Source organism: Colletes latitarsis, chromosome 2 (assembly GCF_051014445.1).
Source record: "Colletes latitarsis isolate SP2378_abdomen chromosome 2, iyColLati1, whole genome shotgun sequence".
Classification (NCBI taxonomy): Eukaryota; Metazoa; Arthropoda; class Insecta; order Hymenoptera; family Colletidae; genus Colletes; species Colletes latitarsis.
In genome coordinates this window covers 26890595-26906276 of record NC_135135.1, presented here as the reverse complement: position 1 = coordinate 26906276, position 15682 = coordinate 26890595, and the positions used below count along the sequence as shown (strand labels likewise).

Sequence of the window (15682 nt, the reverse complement as noted above, 5' to 3'; positions counted from 1 at the left end):
ATCCATAGCACGTATCAATAAATTTATATCATGGTAATAGAATTTGATATCCTTATGTATTCAAATAACAGGCTTCAACCACTTTTTGTCAATTAGGTGTCGACTAGTACAATAATTCCAATCGATTTCTTACGTTTATTTTACGAGAAATACAATATCCATTATAGCAGCGAATTTACTCACCGATAAACTTCACCGCTCCGAATTTCTTAACTTAATACTTCGCTATAATTATAGGAGTAAAAAAAAGACAAGTATAAAAGGCAACAGATTCTATTCGCTCATCACAAAAAAAGACTTCGCAAACGACGACCCACGCCTTGTTTATCGTACAAAATATTGAATTTGTTAACAAATTGATTAATGTTATTGCAACCTTTTGTTACGATACCGAGGTAGGTCATCAAGGTGAAGTCATTACATTGCTGAAAAAATTAACAATTTAATGCATCGAACGTGTTAATTTTTACTCTGAAAAGTGGACAGCGGATACTCACGTTATAAAAATCGGCTTTAAATTTGGGATTGTTTAAAACTGGCAATCGATGTCCCAGAGAACAGGCTGCTCTCAAAACTTCATGGTTCCCTTTCAATTCACCGCTTTGTACTGCTTGCACATACTTCAGAACCAATTTTACTCTCGAGTGCAACATTTTTATAGCGCTGTGTTGTGCAGTTAGGTGCTCCGCGACTGTAGATTGTTTATTTATTTGAGATCATTTTTTAAAAAACTGGGAAACAAATAAACGTGGTCTATGTTACCTAATGAACATTCCCCTTGATCGTTACTGCACATTCTTGCTACGTGATCGACCCCGATTCTCTCAGCCTCTTCCGTAGCCAGTGTATAAGTTAATGGAACAAACAACATTGTAGCTTCCCCGTTAACCAAATCAATCACTGACTCATACATAGAAATAGACAGTTGCTATAAAGAACAATGAAGTTACATTAAAATGTAAATACAAAAAAGACATTAAACGTAAATGCATACATCTGTGTTTTTTGGTCTTGGATCGAGCTTTAATAACACGGGACTTTCGTTGATTTCACAGAGCTGCTTGTGCACTCTGATGTCCCTCTCATTAGGCATCTCTCCCGTCGTGTACCACCCCAAAAAGTCCATTTCACTGAAGACTTGTTTAAACTGTTCTTCTTTTGTGTTGTAATAATCCCTGTCGATTATAACGTCATCTCCGATACATGTGAACATCAGTTCAAAGGAATTCATAATTTCAATGTTGCGTCCCTTTTGTTTACCAATCAATGCTCCGTATACTGGAACACGTTTAAATGGTTTTGAACAGTCCAATATTTACGCCGTTTGAAGATAAATCGAAATTGTTCAGTTTACCTAACTGGTCCGTTCCTTCCTGGGCACGAAGCCTAGTCCAGTGTTCGCTGACATTCATTATAACGAGCGGATGGAGACTGATGGAAACAGATCCAACAGTGCCTGATGATGCCATCACTTTGATAGCACTGAGAGAATTCGCCGATGTGGAGGCATTCTTTTCAGAATTGTCCTCGTCAACTTCCATCGGTGTCTCCGTCGGTGCCGTTGCATTGTTTTCGTCAACCTCCATACCGTTCAATTATTCTATTTGTGGTCTACGAAATGTATATAAAGCCGTCGAAGTTTATGTCTCGCGATTAATATCACCGTGGATCCTTATACGACACCTAGTCAACAACGAAAACGAATCCTTTTGTTGGGATACTATCGGTGGTACTTCCTCAAGTAACACAGATATTCGGTAAAAAAAATTTTAGTTCGTCATGGCACGCGTTTCTTCACGGTTCCGTCCAATCGTATACGTGTTATTCTAAGGTTGTCAAACTTACGTGTATGTAAATACACGGTATATTTGAAAATAGACTTTGCAAGGTAAACTATCATACAAATCTCTAGAGACAGTTAGTCGATCTACGTATAGTCAGCGCGAGATCGAGCGGTGCACTCGGTGCACTGAAAAAAACACTAGGATCTCGCGATAAAGTTGTGGAATCTTTGTTGGGTACAGTGATTTAACGCGATATTCTTGAACGGAAGCGATTTGAAATTACTTGTATTTATTTATGGTATTAATACGAAAGTGTTACGGAAATTATCGCGGAAGTAAGATAATATATTCCGTTGGTAGAATTTTATTTACCGAGCACCGTTGACAGATCGAATCAGACGAAACTACGGAACAGAAAATTCGCGGTTCTTGTTATTGTTCTATATGAAGCAGATTACTTCAAGCGATCATGCGTTTCTGAGTTCGATATACGATACGATATTGTACAATTTGACGTTGGTTCGTTCTTGTTAATTTTAAATTAAAGATTACCGTTCGTGTCGCTGTGCAATTAATTAAATCCTCGGTATAGAATACTGCATCGGTTTTAAGTAAGTATGTGTAACGATTACACAATTCACGAAGAGCATTTCTAGGTTAGATGGAATGGATCTCTGTTAATAAAGGGTGCAGTTGATTGTAAATATCCAGAAATTCGTGACCATCGTTGCCAAAGCTGTTGGAAGATATCAGACGGAAAATATTTGTCTCGTGTCAGGTGCCGGCTTCTTTATTATATTCTTCAAACACTATACTTTTCTGACTTTCCAATCTGTACATGATATTCTATCAGACAAAATATAAAATCAACTGTACCCTACTTAGATCTACGTAAGAAACAAAAGGGCAATCCTTTGATGATCGCACAAGATTTATCGCAAGATATTACCTAAACAGTTATTCGAAGTTTTTGACGGTAAAGAAATATTATGCAGAATTAAAGGTATCAGCTTTTCCTTGGGGGAAGATTTTGCTTGTACTGTTAATATTTTACCACGATGGAGAAGTTCGTTGGAATGCACCAGCTAAAAGGGATATTGAAAAGTTTTCCAAGGAATATGAAATTTTGCTTTGCGTATGGATCTGCTGCGTTCAAGCAATTAAACAATCAGTCCAACAATATGTTGGACCTTATTTTTGTTGTTCGTAACGCAAATCAGTGGCATGCAGAGAATTTAGAACTTAATCCTACGCATTATGCTCAGCCATTGAGGTTTCTCGGGCATAGAGTGATTGCTAATGTGCAAGAAAATTGGGGTGCTAAAATCTATTATAATACGTTGGTTAAAATAGCAGGAGGATATACTATAAAATACGGAGTAATTTCTGAAGTTTCGTTAGTAGAAGACTTACTAGACTGGAATGATTTGTACTTAGCAGGAAGGTTGCACAAGCCTGTCAAAGTATTAATGGAACCAAGCGAACAATCTCAACTACCGACGGCTTTAGTACAAAATTTATATTCAGCTATACATGCAGCATTATTATTGCTTCCGCAACACTTTACAGAAGTTGATTTTTACAAAACTATTACCGGTTTATCCTACACCGGTGATTTTCGAATGACTTTTGGCGAAAATAAAGATAAAATTAACAATATCGTTTTGTCCCAAATGGCGCACTTTAAACAATTGTACAGCCCAATTTTGCAACATTTTGAAAATTACGTGGACATTCCAAAGTCAGATCAAACGAGCATCACCTGCCACCAAGATACAAGTCCAGAGACGAAAATACATCATTTGAATCAGTTACCTAGAACTCCGCAAGTTAAGCTTGTCAGAGCATGGTCGCAAGGTCCAAGATCAAAGGATACGGAGGATTGTCTGCGCGCGATCGCGTACGATCCCGAATGTGGTGAAATACTGGAAGAATGCTTGAAACAGATTGTTTGGAGATCCAGTGTCACGCAAAGTCTGAAAGGGATTCCTACTGCTGGACTTGTGAAATCTATTAAGTATGGCGGAGCAAAAATAATGAAGATGTTGCAAGCAACACCACAGACAAGTTTGATTACAAAATCAGAGCCAGGTCAAAGTAAAGTCGAAAGAATAGTAGAGACTATGAAGAACCAGGCACAGCCAAAGGAAACAAACAAACGCATAGAGTAGTAATTACATCCCTTTTAGTCGTACTTTAATTCTGTCATATGTACAATGTTTCGCACAGCTATGTTCTAAATAAAGTTATTTAGTCGAATTATGACTTCTCTGTAGGTATAGTTTAATGCCTTAGCGCTTAAAAGTATTTTAACGGGACACGATGCGATATTCTTAAGTTTCTTTATAAGTATTACACTTCAGACTAGAAGGATTAGCACTTAAAATCGAACATCGTTATATTTTACAAAGTATTGCTATGTATGTATTGGAATTTATCTCTATCAAAAATTAAATTTGTGATACTTTCAGCAAGTAACTAAATCATGACAACAATGGATTCTGATTCCGAGAGTCAGGACAGCGACGACGGGCGACGATTTCGCTTCGAAGCCACCCGCAAAGATTACGTTCACCCGGAAGCTAAACTCGGGAAACATTCGAGGTCAAAGTCAGAATGTAAATCTAGCTACGACGACGTAGAGTATAGAGATAGAAAAGATAAATCTAAGCACGACAGCAGTAGAAGAGAACATAGATCGTCGAAAGAGCAAGACGTGGATAACAGAGATCTTAAGCATTCGGCGAAATATTCGAAACATACCCACGAGTCGAGAAGCTCGAGACGCGAGGACAGCAAAGATTACAGAAGCTCGAGGGACGTCAGTATAGATTCGAAAAGCTCCGCTCTATCCTCGAAACGTAAAACGAGAGACACGAAACGTTACAGAGATCAGGATCGGGGCGAGCATCGTAAACATAGGTCCCAAGAACGGTCACACAGTAGAAACGACGACGATAGATCCCAGAATGACAAGTACAGGAACAAATCACGCGAGAAATATAAGCGTCACTCGCGCGACAGAAGTCGCGATAGAAGCTACCAGTCGCATAAATCGAGATCGTCGGATCACGGGAGATTTCGAGGGGAACTTGAGAGGCACAATTCGCATAAAAGGACGCCGATAAAAGAGGACGTGGATCAACAGTTGCAGGAATTATCTTCGCCCAGGAACGCGGAACCAGGCCGTACCGACAATGAACTGTTAACGAAGAAAGATTTGTCAGAGAGTCAAGAGTACAAAGAATTAGACTTGTCCGAATTTGACGTTCTATCGGAGACGGACGAAAATTTGTCCGACGGTTCAGACGTAGGAAATAGGTGTTTATTCTCGAGGCACCATAAGACAAAGACGAAAAAAAGAAATTCGAACGACGAGTGCGAGAGTTCGACGAAAAAGCAATCGATAGAGAGCGAACACTCGGATGGCTCGCCAAAGGTAAATGCAAGGAAGAACGATACGTCGTCCGGTTCCAGTAATAATAATCCTGGTGCCGTTTCAGATTCCGCATTAGGTATCGCGTCGCCTATATTGACGGAACTGACGGGAGATCGTATAAACATTGTCGATGAAAGATGCAAACCCGAATCAAGAGAAAAGACGGTTGATTTAAATAGCGGAGAAGATAATTTTAGTTCCAACGATAAAACTTCCTCGCGGCTTGGTAATTGCGACTCTTCGAAAGCAACGGAAACTTCTGCTGTTGAGGAGGATCCCACGTATGGGCCGACTTTACCGCCGCCATTAATAGTTGATTCTTCCAGTAATATAAAACCAGTAAAGACTACGAATTTCATAGGACCTTGTTTGCCAGAAATTGATGAGCGAAATGTAACTGAACGATCTGACGTCGATACGAGTTGCAACGACGAGAATGATTTAAGTCGAGAGGATTCCGACGCGGATTCAGACATGATTTTCGGCCCGGCGTTACCGCCACATTTATTAGAGCAAACGTGCAGCGACGAAACGAAAGTGAGAATTATAGGCCCCGCTCTTTCGAATGTGATAAAATCCTCCAATAGCGACGAAATAGAACAGGCAGAGTCTGAGAATGAAGATGCAATCGGCCCGCTACCGGCCAACCATCCTGCGTTAAGAACTAGTAATGTGTATAAACAGCTGGAGCAAAGAGCACAACAAATAAAAAATGAAAAAAAGGACGAGGTAAACTGAATTATAATTTATATAGCGAATCGGGGTTGTAGGCGATTCTTCTGTGCAATTGGCGACAATTTGGAGGAAATCACATAATGGTCAATGATATTTTAGGACGATGGTGCTTTAAAGCAGCGCGAAGAATGGATGACAGAATTACCTCCGGCACAGGTCAGTAATCTAGGATTAGCACCACGAAAGTTTCGCGTTAGGACAGGCCCAGACATGTCCGACAGGTCATGCTGGACAGATACTCCGGCAAAGAAGGCTGAAAAACAGAGGCAACGAGTAAGCGTTATTATTATTATTTCTTCATCGTTTCAGAGATCGTTAACGATCACAAATAACGCCTAAACTGTTTCACAATTTTAGGAAGAGGAAGCGTTCTATAATTTTAAAACATCGACCACAGAGCCGTCTCAAGAAAGTCGCGAGACCGAAGGTGGAAAAAGTCGAAAGCGCGAAAAGTCGCTCTTAGAGGTTCATCAGAGCAAACTTGAGAAGAAAAAAAAGGTGCTTGTGTATTGAAATTTTACGATTTATACATATATCTCGATAGATCAACGTCGAATAAAATATGAATTTCAGAAGGAAGAGAAAAAGGCGAAATTAAGTGGACAAACAGTTAGGAGACCGTTCGACAGGGATATTGATTTGCAGATCAATAGATTTGATCAATCTCAGAAGAATGCTATTATAAGCAAGGCACAGTATCTCGACGAGAGGTTTTCACGCGGAAAGATCTAGTAAGATTATTAGTAAATTAATAAGATTTTACAAAGGTAATAAGTTTTGCGCAGTGTACATTTGTAATTTGGCTCCTGTAAGCGATATTGCTAATGAGTGCCTTCAACTACAAATGATGTAATTCGATTTTCATTTTCAACGGGATCGAATTCTCTTTTTCTTTTAAATTAACTTTTTCCACTTGTTCAATGCTTGATGGTTTTTATCGATTGTTCATAATTGTAGGTGGTATTAACGTTAATATTATAAAACACCGCCCCCTTTCGAAAACACCAATTTCCGCAACATATATATAGTACATTACGGTGTAAATTCGATTAATTACTATCTAAATATGTATAAACAGACGTGTTATACATAAAAAAAATTTTTTTTTTTTTTTTTTTTTATTCACTTTACTGAGATTCATATCGACTTAAATCTATATTGTGTATGTACATTACACTATTGAATTGTATACTTCGTAAATGATCGTTCTTCATGCCTGTGATGTATATATACGTGTAATATTCATCTATTGTATCATAAAACATTGTAATCCAGTAAGTAATCAAACCTCACGTAAGTAGAAAAAACGGAACCATAAAAGACATACATTCTACGAACTTCGAAAACGAAATACGCTTCTCCTTTTCCGTTCTTTGTATCACAGAATCAACTTTACCTGTGATAATACAAAAAAAAAAAAATGTTTGGATGTATTAAATTTGTAGTCGAATGTAAACAATTATGATTGAACCACGTGTACTTTAAATATACTTTTTACGAGAATTATATTATGTACATTCAATTTGTTTAATAAACCGAATAAAGTTTTTTACTCCGCCTAAAAGTATCGAACGTTTTGAATATACTAATTATAACATTAACGTAGGACACTTAATCAAACAGATATCCGATCGCATCTCCTTTAATTTAGACACAGTTCTGCAACGTTGAAAATCGATTCGTTGCAAGCTGACGTTTAATTGAATTTAAATTTAGCGCTTCCACCGCGTGAATAAGCACGTCCGGCATAGCTCTGTCGGATAGTTCCGTGAGAAAATAAAGGGAAAAGTTATGTACATATGTATGACATCCGCGTGACTTCACTGATCGAGTCGCGAGAAATTTGTTTTAAATTGGAGAAGTCGTGTTAATCGTTTTCGCGTTACGTACGAACTCCGGATCGTTTTCGTGTCTGTATTTATGAATGGAGCACTCTTATGCAGTGAATCTTTGACGTTCCCTCGTGAACTTTACTCGATTGTTTAATCAACGGCCACAGTCAGTCTTCTTGCGTCGTTGAACTCGTTCTACGCATTTCGCTGCCGAGATTAATAGTAACCACGTTGCTCCAAAACATTCTCATAACCTCAAAGCCGAGGTGGGCCGAGAGAAGAAGGTGTAAATGACATGCGACGGATGATAAATGGTGTGCGTCTCGTTGCGCGCTGCTGATATACCTACGAAATTACGTGCGCGTGCATGTGTGCGTACATGTATATACGTATTACGCCGTTAAACGTCCCCTGCGTGTCGTAGACTGTGTATTTTTCTGGATGAGAAAAGAAACAGGAGTATCAGTACGTATAGAAATTATCTATGTATGCACACGCGTCGAGTAATACAGCCGATAAGGAGATATTCAGGGTTAAATTTGCACAGATCCCTCTTGGTCTTCGTACCTGATTACTGTGTCGCGTATACGTATGTACGTACGTTTACGCGTGTGTGTGTGTGTGCATGTTCTTTCACGTTGATTGACACATATACATCGATAAACCTATTATTGTCGTCTATTCGTTCGTTAATGTGTCAAATTTCGTATATCAAGTTACAACATTTTTTCAATCACCGATCCAGGTACGATACGCGTACCATTTGCTTACGAAACGTTTATCGGGAGTAGTTAATTCATGTAGTGTTTTTTTATACCATTTTATGGCAGACATTAAAAATAAAAGTTTTACGTTGTGACGTTTTACATACCGTGTTCCTCGATTTGATTTTATTTACTTGCCTGAACTGTATCGAAAATTGCCGTACAGGTTACGAATAAGTATTTCTCGCTGAAATGGTTAGATCTATTATGACAGATACGTTGAAATCGAATAAATAAATTTCGGCTACTCTGAGTATGTACATGCAGTATGAAGATAACCCTAGGTTTGGCAAAATTTCCTGTTTACGTGGTCAAGTATGTAATAACAAATAATAGTTGTGAAAATTAATTCGGCAGTGCATTGGGCTATAGTTGCAAAACTTCTCAGATCCAAGTTGACAGTAATTTTTTTTTTATTAAATATCCACCCTATCGATAATTGTTAAAACGGCGATTGCGTGATATAATTTTCAACTTTATACATTATACACGAAAAATAAAGTTAGGTTATAAGTACATCCATCATATTTACTTTTACAGGACGACAGTATTCTATTCCATGCGATGGATGTATTGGTATTTTTTTAATTGAATCTGACGTATAATGAGTCGCTCAAGAAATTTTTTAATGGAATATTAAAGTTGACAGGACAGCGTGTACTTCTGATATTTTAAAAAAATGAGACAGTGTTGCATGAACCATCAAGTCCAGCTATGGCTTATGTTCCTTGTTGTTTGCGTCGTGTACAACAGGGCAGATATTTTAGTATTTTCTGCAGCTGCGAGACACCAAATTGAAGAAGAATTCAGAGACATGCCTGCTGGATTTGGTGGCTTGATTCCATCTGAAGGGATTAAGGTATCTATCGTCTTAATGTTTTATCTAGAGAAACTAGAGGAAATTATTAGGAAGCGTTTATTTAGAATAGAATACGTATTATAAAAAGTCGTAAATTTTATCAGGGCATGGTGGTGTACGCGGATCCCCCTACTGCGTGTCATGACATACAGAGTCCTCCAAATATTACCAATTACAATGGTAATTGGATAGTTTTAATTGCCCGCCATAATTGTACCTTTGAAGTGAAAGTTCGAACGGCACAAAAAGCTGGATATAATGCTGCAATTATACATAATGTGAACAGTAACGAATTAGGTAAACATTTCAATTGCAAAGCTTTCCAATAATTATGAATTTAATTCTCATTATTGTTGAAAAACATCTACGATAATTACTTTACATTTATATGTATTTTGTTATAGAACCAATGGTAGCGGAACACCCTGCAGGAATAACAATACCGTCTGTATTTGTTAGTGAAATCACAGGACTAATTATTAAAGAAAATTATTTATATGACGAATTATATTTTGTACTCATTAACGACGACACGCCGTTTAATATTACACATTTACTTTTGCCGTTTGCTATTGTTGTTGGTCTATGCTTTCTAATTATGGTTATTTTCATGGTGAGAACGTTATCGTCGTGACATTAAAATTATCGTGCTTTCAGGAAACGTCTGTGTTTTAAACGTTTTTCTTTTCTATCGTAGTTCTATAGATGTATTAAGGATAGAAGACGGCAACGAAGGCACATGTTACCATATTCGAGCTTGAAGCAAATCCCGACGCACAAATATACAAAAGGTGATCCATACGAAACGTGTGCTATTTGTTTAGAAGATTATATAGAAGGTGAAAAATTACGAGTTCTACCTTGCGCGCATGGTTAGTATATACCAGTGAAAATTCATTGAGAAGTTAAAAATCCTGCGAACAATAGTGCATTAATTTATTTCAGCGTATCACACGAAATGCATTGACCCGTGGTTGACGAAAAATCGTAGAGTCTGTCCCGTTTGTAAACGGAAAGTTTTAGCAGCAGACGAACAAGTTATTAGCGAGGACAGTGACTCAGACGCTGACGATACCACACCTTTATTTCGCGACGGTCATCAAGGTATAAGAAACGATCGTTTTTATCTATCAAGTCGCGTTTTCTAAAAGCAAAACTAAACATTTCGTTAGGCACTCGAGGTGGAACGTTCACGCAGCAGGAGGAGAACCCTATCGGGCGTACAGTACTATCGCAAGTTGGACTAATTACAAATCAATTGACTAGCACTTCTGAGTCTGATGAATCTCTTTCTTTTTAACAATGGAAAGACTTGTAGCGCGGGAGAACCATCTAATGGAACTGCTTTCATGGTGTTGGATACTCATAGCATTAATGGTAAGGAATCTTTGTTATTACTTTTAACCCTTTCGCTGTGAACTACAGCACGTCTGAAACTGTCTTTTCTTCGATGGAGTTCTATTGTTCCTTGCGTCGAGTCAAAACTGATTCAAGTAACAATCGATATTTAAAAAGATTTGGGAGCTTTGGGATTCCGAAAATTTTCGGTAATTTCAAAAATGCCCGGAATTCTCGAAAACATTCGGGATCCCGCACACTCCTGGTATTAATTTATCTATTAAGAGTATTAGTGTTTTGTATGTTGATTTCCGTATAATTCGTTGGGTGTGGCGATCAACAGAGAAAGGGTTAATAATCGACGAAAGAAAGAAAAGAAATTTTGTAAAAGATTAGCAACCTTAACGATTTAATACCAGGAGAATTACAGGATGCGGAATGCGTATCAGCGTAAACTGCACAGAGTGAATTTATATAGGACAATTGAAGAATTTGCAGTGACTGTTGTTCACGTTACTACAGGTGGTAATACACGGGTCGTATTAAATTCGGGTGGGTCACCGTGCCAACCGGAAGTGATACTACGAATCTACGTAAACAGGATTCTGAAAGTTACGACGGTTCTGCGTGATTCTCGTAGGTTTATTCTTTGTGAGATATTCAATTATCTGTTTCCGATAAGGTCGAAGCACTTTTGCATGGTATTACAAAACTTGGCAGAGGAATGCTAGATTATCCAGAATCGTAGAACGGAAGAGCATTTTTGACATTTTAGAGATTTAATTCTTTTGTTATTCGGAATAAGTGAAGTGTCCAGTATACGTCTTGTCGTAAGTGTTAAAAAAAAAAATTGATATAAATCTAATTCTTCGTATAACAAAGCGTCGTCGCTCTTCAAGCATTTTTTCCCCCCCGTGCCCCGTGTTTTATATAAAAGTAAACGAAATTTTACTATCGACATTGGTCTACTGTCCTAATAATAAGAATCATTGTTATCCTGTTAGCTTATTCCGATTGAAAATCGCGCTTTAGGTACGCGGAAATAATTACTTGATAGTTAAGACTGCAAATTATTTTCTAGGCGTATGTCCGAGTAATGTAATGTTTCAAATAGTGAGAAACGGAATATCTCACGGTAAAATGTCTGTAATCGCGGCTCTGGAAATTACGAGGATACATTTTTGAAATATTATTTTACTCGATGTTGTATTCGTAGCTTTATGGCCTATGTATTTTATGTTTCGCGCGTAACTATTAATCGCATACATTTACCAGAGTTACGGGGAACATGAATACTTATTTTTCTTTAATCGTACGAAATATAGATTCTTTCGAGTAATTAAATATTTTCAATTATTCCATTAATGCTAAATGATGATCATTGGTGATATATGTATAGTAAATTAAGTAAAATATACTTTGGTGATATAGTCCACGATATGAATTTATAAATATTATTTGTTATTATATATATATATATATATAGAACTATAAAGACCAAAAATAGAATTCGTTTTAGCGCAGGATGTATAGAATTTAACCAAAAATTATAAACTTATAACGACTAATATTTTCAACGTCAGGCGTTGTGTTGATCAAGTTGAATCTTTAGAATTAAGTGTCGCGAAGTATAACGATGCCGATGAACAATTTCGCAGAAAGAGATATATAATGAAATTTCAGCAGTAATTTATCAAATCGTCGTTATGGAACTTCGTGTAATTAAGTAATGCAGAATAATATTGTCGTATTTCGTATAACGAAACCACTGTTTTTTCTACACAAATTCTGTACATTTATATGTATAATTCAAATATCTGAAGCTATAGACTAATATGCCTCTGAACGGGGAATGTATTACGCGTTCGCGATTGAGGATAGAAGCGACGAATTGAATTTATGCGAATCAGGGGACGGCGTTTTCGCTCTGTCGTTTGATCCGGTGTTAAGTTAAATCCTTCGAGAAAAAAGGGAACGAAAGAAAGGTTGTACAAAACTGTGTGTGTAAATAGTCAATATGGGAGACCTTGTTATGTATATATGTATATTGTACAATATCGAGGATTGAATTTTTACTTGATTACTATAACGTCTGAAACGAAAGGTCAGACTTGCTATTGTCTTATCATTTAACGTTAGGTGTACTATCCAAATAAAAATAAAAATATTTATATTTTGTATTTTACATTATGCTTCTGATATCCTCGTCGGGTACGATAAACTCGTCGTTGAAGCCTTAGAGTGAAGTTAGTGTATAATTATTTGTACAAAGGCGAAAGAAGTATGATAAAAGAGGACAATCTCATCAGTTCGATGATCCAAATTGTTAACAACTTTCATTACGGTAATAAATGAACCCTATAACACGTAGAATAACGATAAAATAGTTTTATACCAGTAGCTATCTAATACCAATGCATAATGCAGTTAAAAATAAATGTACAAAGCATATTACAGGTATAAAATGGAAACGGTTTGCATTGACCAAAGAAACATTTCGGCCTTACAACTCTCTAATCGCTTTAAGTAGTTTACTGACGAGTATCTTAACGACAAAGAAATAGTAAGACGTCGAGAAGGATAAGTCCGAAGATAAATACATCGACCTTCGAAGGAATTTACTATTACATCGAGCTAACGATGTCTCATTATCCATTCGCGATAATTCTTAAAAATATTTCGAATTATACGAGGCAAAAATTATCTTCGAGATAAATATTTTCTGGTATTGTTAGTGACATTAACACTAGGTTTACGGACACTCGTTGCGCATATTTTTATTATAATTCGTTGACAGTTGCATTAAAATGCAGTTTCTTCTTTTAATTAGAGTATACATCCATATCATTACATCAATTCAATTCAACATAAATTGTCCTATAATTGCCCTAGAATGCGTCAAATTGACGCGTACCGTAAACCTAGTGTTACGAAATTGTAAGCGACGATTCTGTGCCTGAAACGATCGAATTTAGGAGAGGCCATTGACAAATTGAAATTGAAATGTTCGAAGTGTATCCGTTTGTAATTGGAAAAAGAGCGTAATCGGGAACGGCCGTGAAACGAGTTCTTGGCACGAATTATCCGTATCGGCGAGGTGGCAGAAAAAAAACTGGATTCCGTGGCGATTAGCTCGAGCTGAAGTGAGTAAGAGCGAGAGAGGAGGGGGTCAGCGCGAGGCGGGGCGTTCGCAAAAGGGGGCAAAGAAAGTTCTGCGGTTGCACAGAGGCGAAGAGGTTCTAACGGCGTTCCGTTGAGAGAGAACGAGAGTGGCCGCGCGTGACGGCACAATGCCGTTTATTCGTCTCCTTGTTCCGTGAAAAAATCGCTCGGAGACGGCCGCGATGTCGAGGAAAGATCGTGCCTCGCTCCTCGTGGAGCTCGGCCTCTCCAACCCTCCGAGCAGCCTCCTCTCCACCTTCGCTATCGCAGCAACCCCGATTCTTTCCGTCGTTTGGAGGATCTTTGTTACCCATCCCCTCGATCTCTCTTCTTTTACACGGTGATCACCTTCGACGTCCCTTTGCTCCACCCTCGTCGCGGCTTATTTAGAAGCGGGCCAACGAATCCGGGCACGTTCGACGCCCGAGTTGGCTTCGAATTCCGACACGTATGCAACTAATTGCACATACTCGATTAACGTATCGTATTTCATCCTTGTCGGCGGAAACGGTAGTCGCGATTAAGATAGGTTAGCCTCTTTGTTCAGGTGATTGCGATAGGTTATGTTCGGGACCTTGTCGCAAAGCGGATTAAAGAAAAATGTCGGAGAACAGTTGACTATAAATAGGAATGTTTTGTGACAAAGAAATTTGTATTTTTGTTAAAGGATTTAAGTTTTTTTACGTTGTTCTAGGTTTGTAATTGTGAGAATTCGATAAGTTGAAAGTTTGATGGGAACGTGTAAGGTTTGTTGTTTAATTTAGGGTTTCATTGCGTATAATTTAGCTTTAGTAAGGTGAGCGTAAAATTGACGATGTGAAAGAGAAGTATTCGAATTGGAGGAGGGTGTGCAGCCCCATTCTAGTGACCAAGGTGTCAATTTGTAAATGCATTCGTCACGGCCCCTGGCGTCAATCGGCTGCTAGGAATAATTTATGAACGTCCAGTACACGTATTGGACATTCGTGCCGAAAGGGTTAACCAATGTGGCCTAGGGGCGCCATTACCTAATGTGGCCTAAGGGCGCAATATACCTCTTCGAGTCGGCCTTAAGCGTACTACGTGGTTTGCAGGGTGTTGGGCTATCCTTGAAGAAAAATTTTAATGGGGGATTCTGGAGGCCAAAATAAGATGAAAATCAAGAATAGCAATTTGGTGATGGAGGCTCCGTTAAAAAGTTATTAACAATTAAATTCAAAAATTTCCAATCGTTCTAGAAAAATTATTTTCAATTGCGGGGGTCAATTACAATCATTTTTGGTGAATAGACATACCCTCGAAATCCTACTCACATTCGAGAAAAAAATTCGAGAAGGTACTGAAATTTTTCGTCGAAATTGAAAAGTTTCAAATCGTTCTGGAAAAATTATTTTCAATTGCGGGGGTCAATTACAATCATTTTTGGTGAATAGACATACCCTCGAAATCCTACTCACATTCGAGAAAAAAATTCGAGAAGGTACTGAAATTTTTCGTCGAAATTGAAAAGTTTCAAATCGTTCTGGAAAAATTATTTTCGGTTGTGGGGGTCAATTACAATCATTTTTTGTCATTAGACATACCCTCGAAATCCTACTCACATTCGAGAAAAAAATTCGAGAAGGTACTGAAATTTTTCGTCGAAATTGAAAAGTTTCAAATCGTTCTGGAAAAATTATTTTCAATTGCGGGGGTCAATTACAATCATTTTTGGTGAATAGACATACCCTCGAAATCCTACTCACATTCGAGAAAAAAATTCGAGAAGGTACTGAAATTTTTCGTCGAAA

At 37.8% G+C, this 15682-nt stretch overlaps 4 protein-coding genes across 8 annotated transcripts; 3 read left to right on the top strand and 1 right to left on the bottom strand.

Moving 5' to 3' along the window:
- Positions 1–257: 257 nt before the first annotated feature.
- Positions 258–1896, bottom strand: Csn6 (COP9 signalosome subunit 6). The gene is made up of 5 exons (XM_076783789.1): positions 1355–1896; positions 995–1278; positions 763–928; positions 498–691; positions 258–425 (listed from the first exon to the last, which is right to left on the bottom strand). The coding sequence occupies exons 1-5, from the start codon at positions 1584–1586 to the stop codon at positions 285–287; spliced, it is 1017 nt and encodes a 338-aa protein (XP_076639904.1). The 5' UTR covers positions 1587–1896; the 3' UTR covers positions 258–284.
- A 336-nt stretch (positions 1897–2232) lies between these two features.
- LOC143351817 (phosphatidate cytidylyltransferase, mitochondrial) lies at positions 2233–4273 on the top strand. Of its 2 annotated transcripts, XM_076783788.1 has the most exons (3): positions 2233–2370; positions 2441–2562; positions 2670–4273. In XM_076783788.1, exon 3 carries the CDS (start codon positions 2843–2845, stop codon positions 3953–3955), a length of 1113 nt encoding a protein of 370 aa, XP_076639903.1. In that variant the 5' UTR covers positions 2233–2370; positions 2441–2562; positions 2670–2842; the 3' UTR covers positions 3956–4273. The 2 variants fall into 2 exon arrangements, with proteins under 2 accessions (XP_076639903.1, XP_076639902.1); XM_076783787.1 differs by having other exon boundaries at positions 2238–2303; positions 2441–4273.
- On the top strand, positions 2255–9238 carry LOC143351816 (uncharacterized). Of its 4 annotated transcripts, none has more exons than XR_013081811.1 (6): positions 2255–2395; positions 4256–5952; positions 6058–6231; positions 6316–6456; positions 6532–8255; positions 9095–9238. XR_013081811.1 is itself a non-coding variant. In XM_076783785.1 (6 exons), coding segments are annotated over exons 2-6 (2157 nt in total). In that variant the 5' UTR covers positions 2255–2395; positions 4256–4269; the 3' UTR covers positions 9096–9238. The 4 variants fall into 4 exon arrangements, 1 of the variants encoding a protein (XP_076639900.1); XR_013081812.1 differs by having other exon boundaries at positions 6532–8383; XR_013081813.1 differs by having other exon boundaries at positions 6316–6464; positions 6539–8255.
- Positions 9234–10713, top strand: LOC143349001 (E3 ubiquitin-protein ligase Godzilla). The gene is made up of 6 exons (XM_076779824.1): positions 9234–9413; positions 9518–9710; positions 9818–10026; positions 10111–10285; positions 10359–10517; positions 10586–10713. Exons 1-6 carry the CDS (start codon positions 9234–9236, stop codon positions 10711–10713), a joined length of 1044 nt encoding a protein of 347 aa, XP_076635939.1.
- The last annotated feature ends 4969 nt before the right edge of the window (positions 10714–15682 follow it).

Excerpts from the sequence above, each read along its gene's own strand:
- Csn6 (XM_076783789.1), bottom strand. The coding sequence starts at position 1,586 with ATGGAGGTTGACGAAAACAATGCAACGGCACCGACGGAGACACCGATG. Across the intron at positions 929-994 it reads CAAGACCAAAAAACACAGAT|CAACTGTCTATTTCTATGTA; the intron begins GTATGCATTTAC and ends TGTTCTTTATAG. Across the intron at positions 692-762 it reads TCAAGGGGAATGTTCATTAG|TCGCGGAGCACCTAACTGCA; the intron begins GTAACATAGACC and ends AACAATCTACAG.
- LOC143351817 (XM_076783788.1), top strand. The coding sequence starts at position 2,843 with ATGGAGAAGTTCGTTGGAATGCACCAGCTAAAAGGGATATTGAAAAGT.
- LOC143351816 (XM_076783785.1), top strand. The coding sequence starts at position 4,270 with ATGACAACAATGGATTCTGATTCCGAGAGTCAGGACAGCGACGACGGG. Across the intron at positions 5,953-6,057 it reads AAAATGAAAAAAAGGACGAG|GACGATGGTGCTTTAAAGCA; the intron begins GTAAACTGAATT and ends ATGATATTTTAG. Across the intron at positions 6,232-6,315 it reads CTGAAAAACAGAGGCAACGA|GAAGAGGAAGCGTTCTATAA; the intron begins GTAAGCGTTATT and ends TCACAATTTTAG.
- LOC143349001 (XM_076779824.1), top strand. The coding sequence starts at position 9,234 with ATGAGACAGTGTTGCATGAACCATCAAGTCCAGCTATGGCTTATGTTC. Across the intron at positions 10,027-10,110 it reads TAATTATGGTTATTTTCATG|TTCTATAGATGTATTAAGGA; the intron begins GTGAGAACGTTA and ends TTTCTATCGTAG. Across the intron at positions 10,286-10,358 it reads AGTTCTACCTTGCGCGCATG|CGTATCACACGAAATGCATT; the intron begins GTTAGTATATAC and ends AATTTATTTCAG.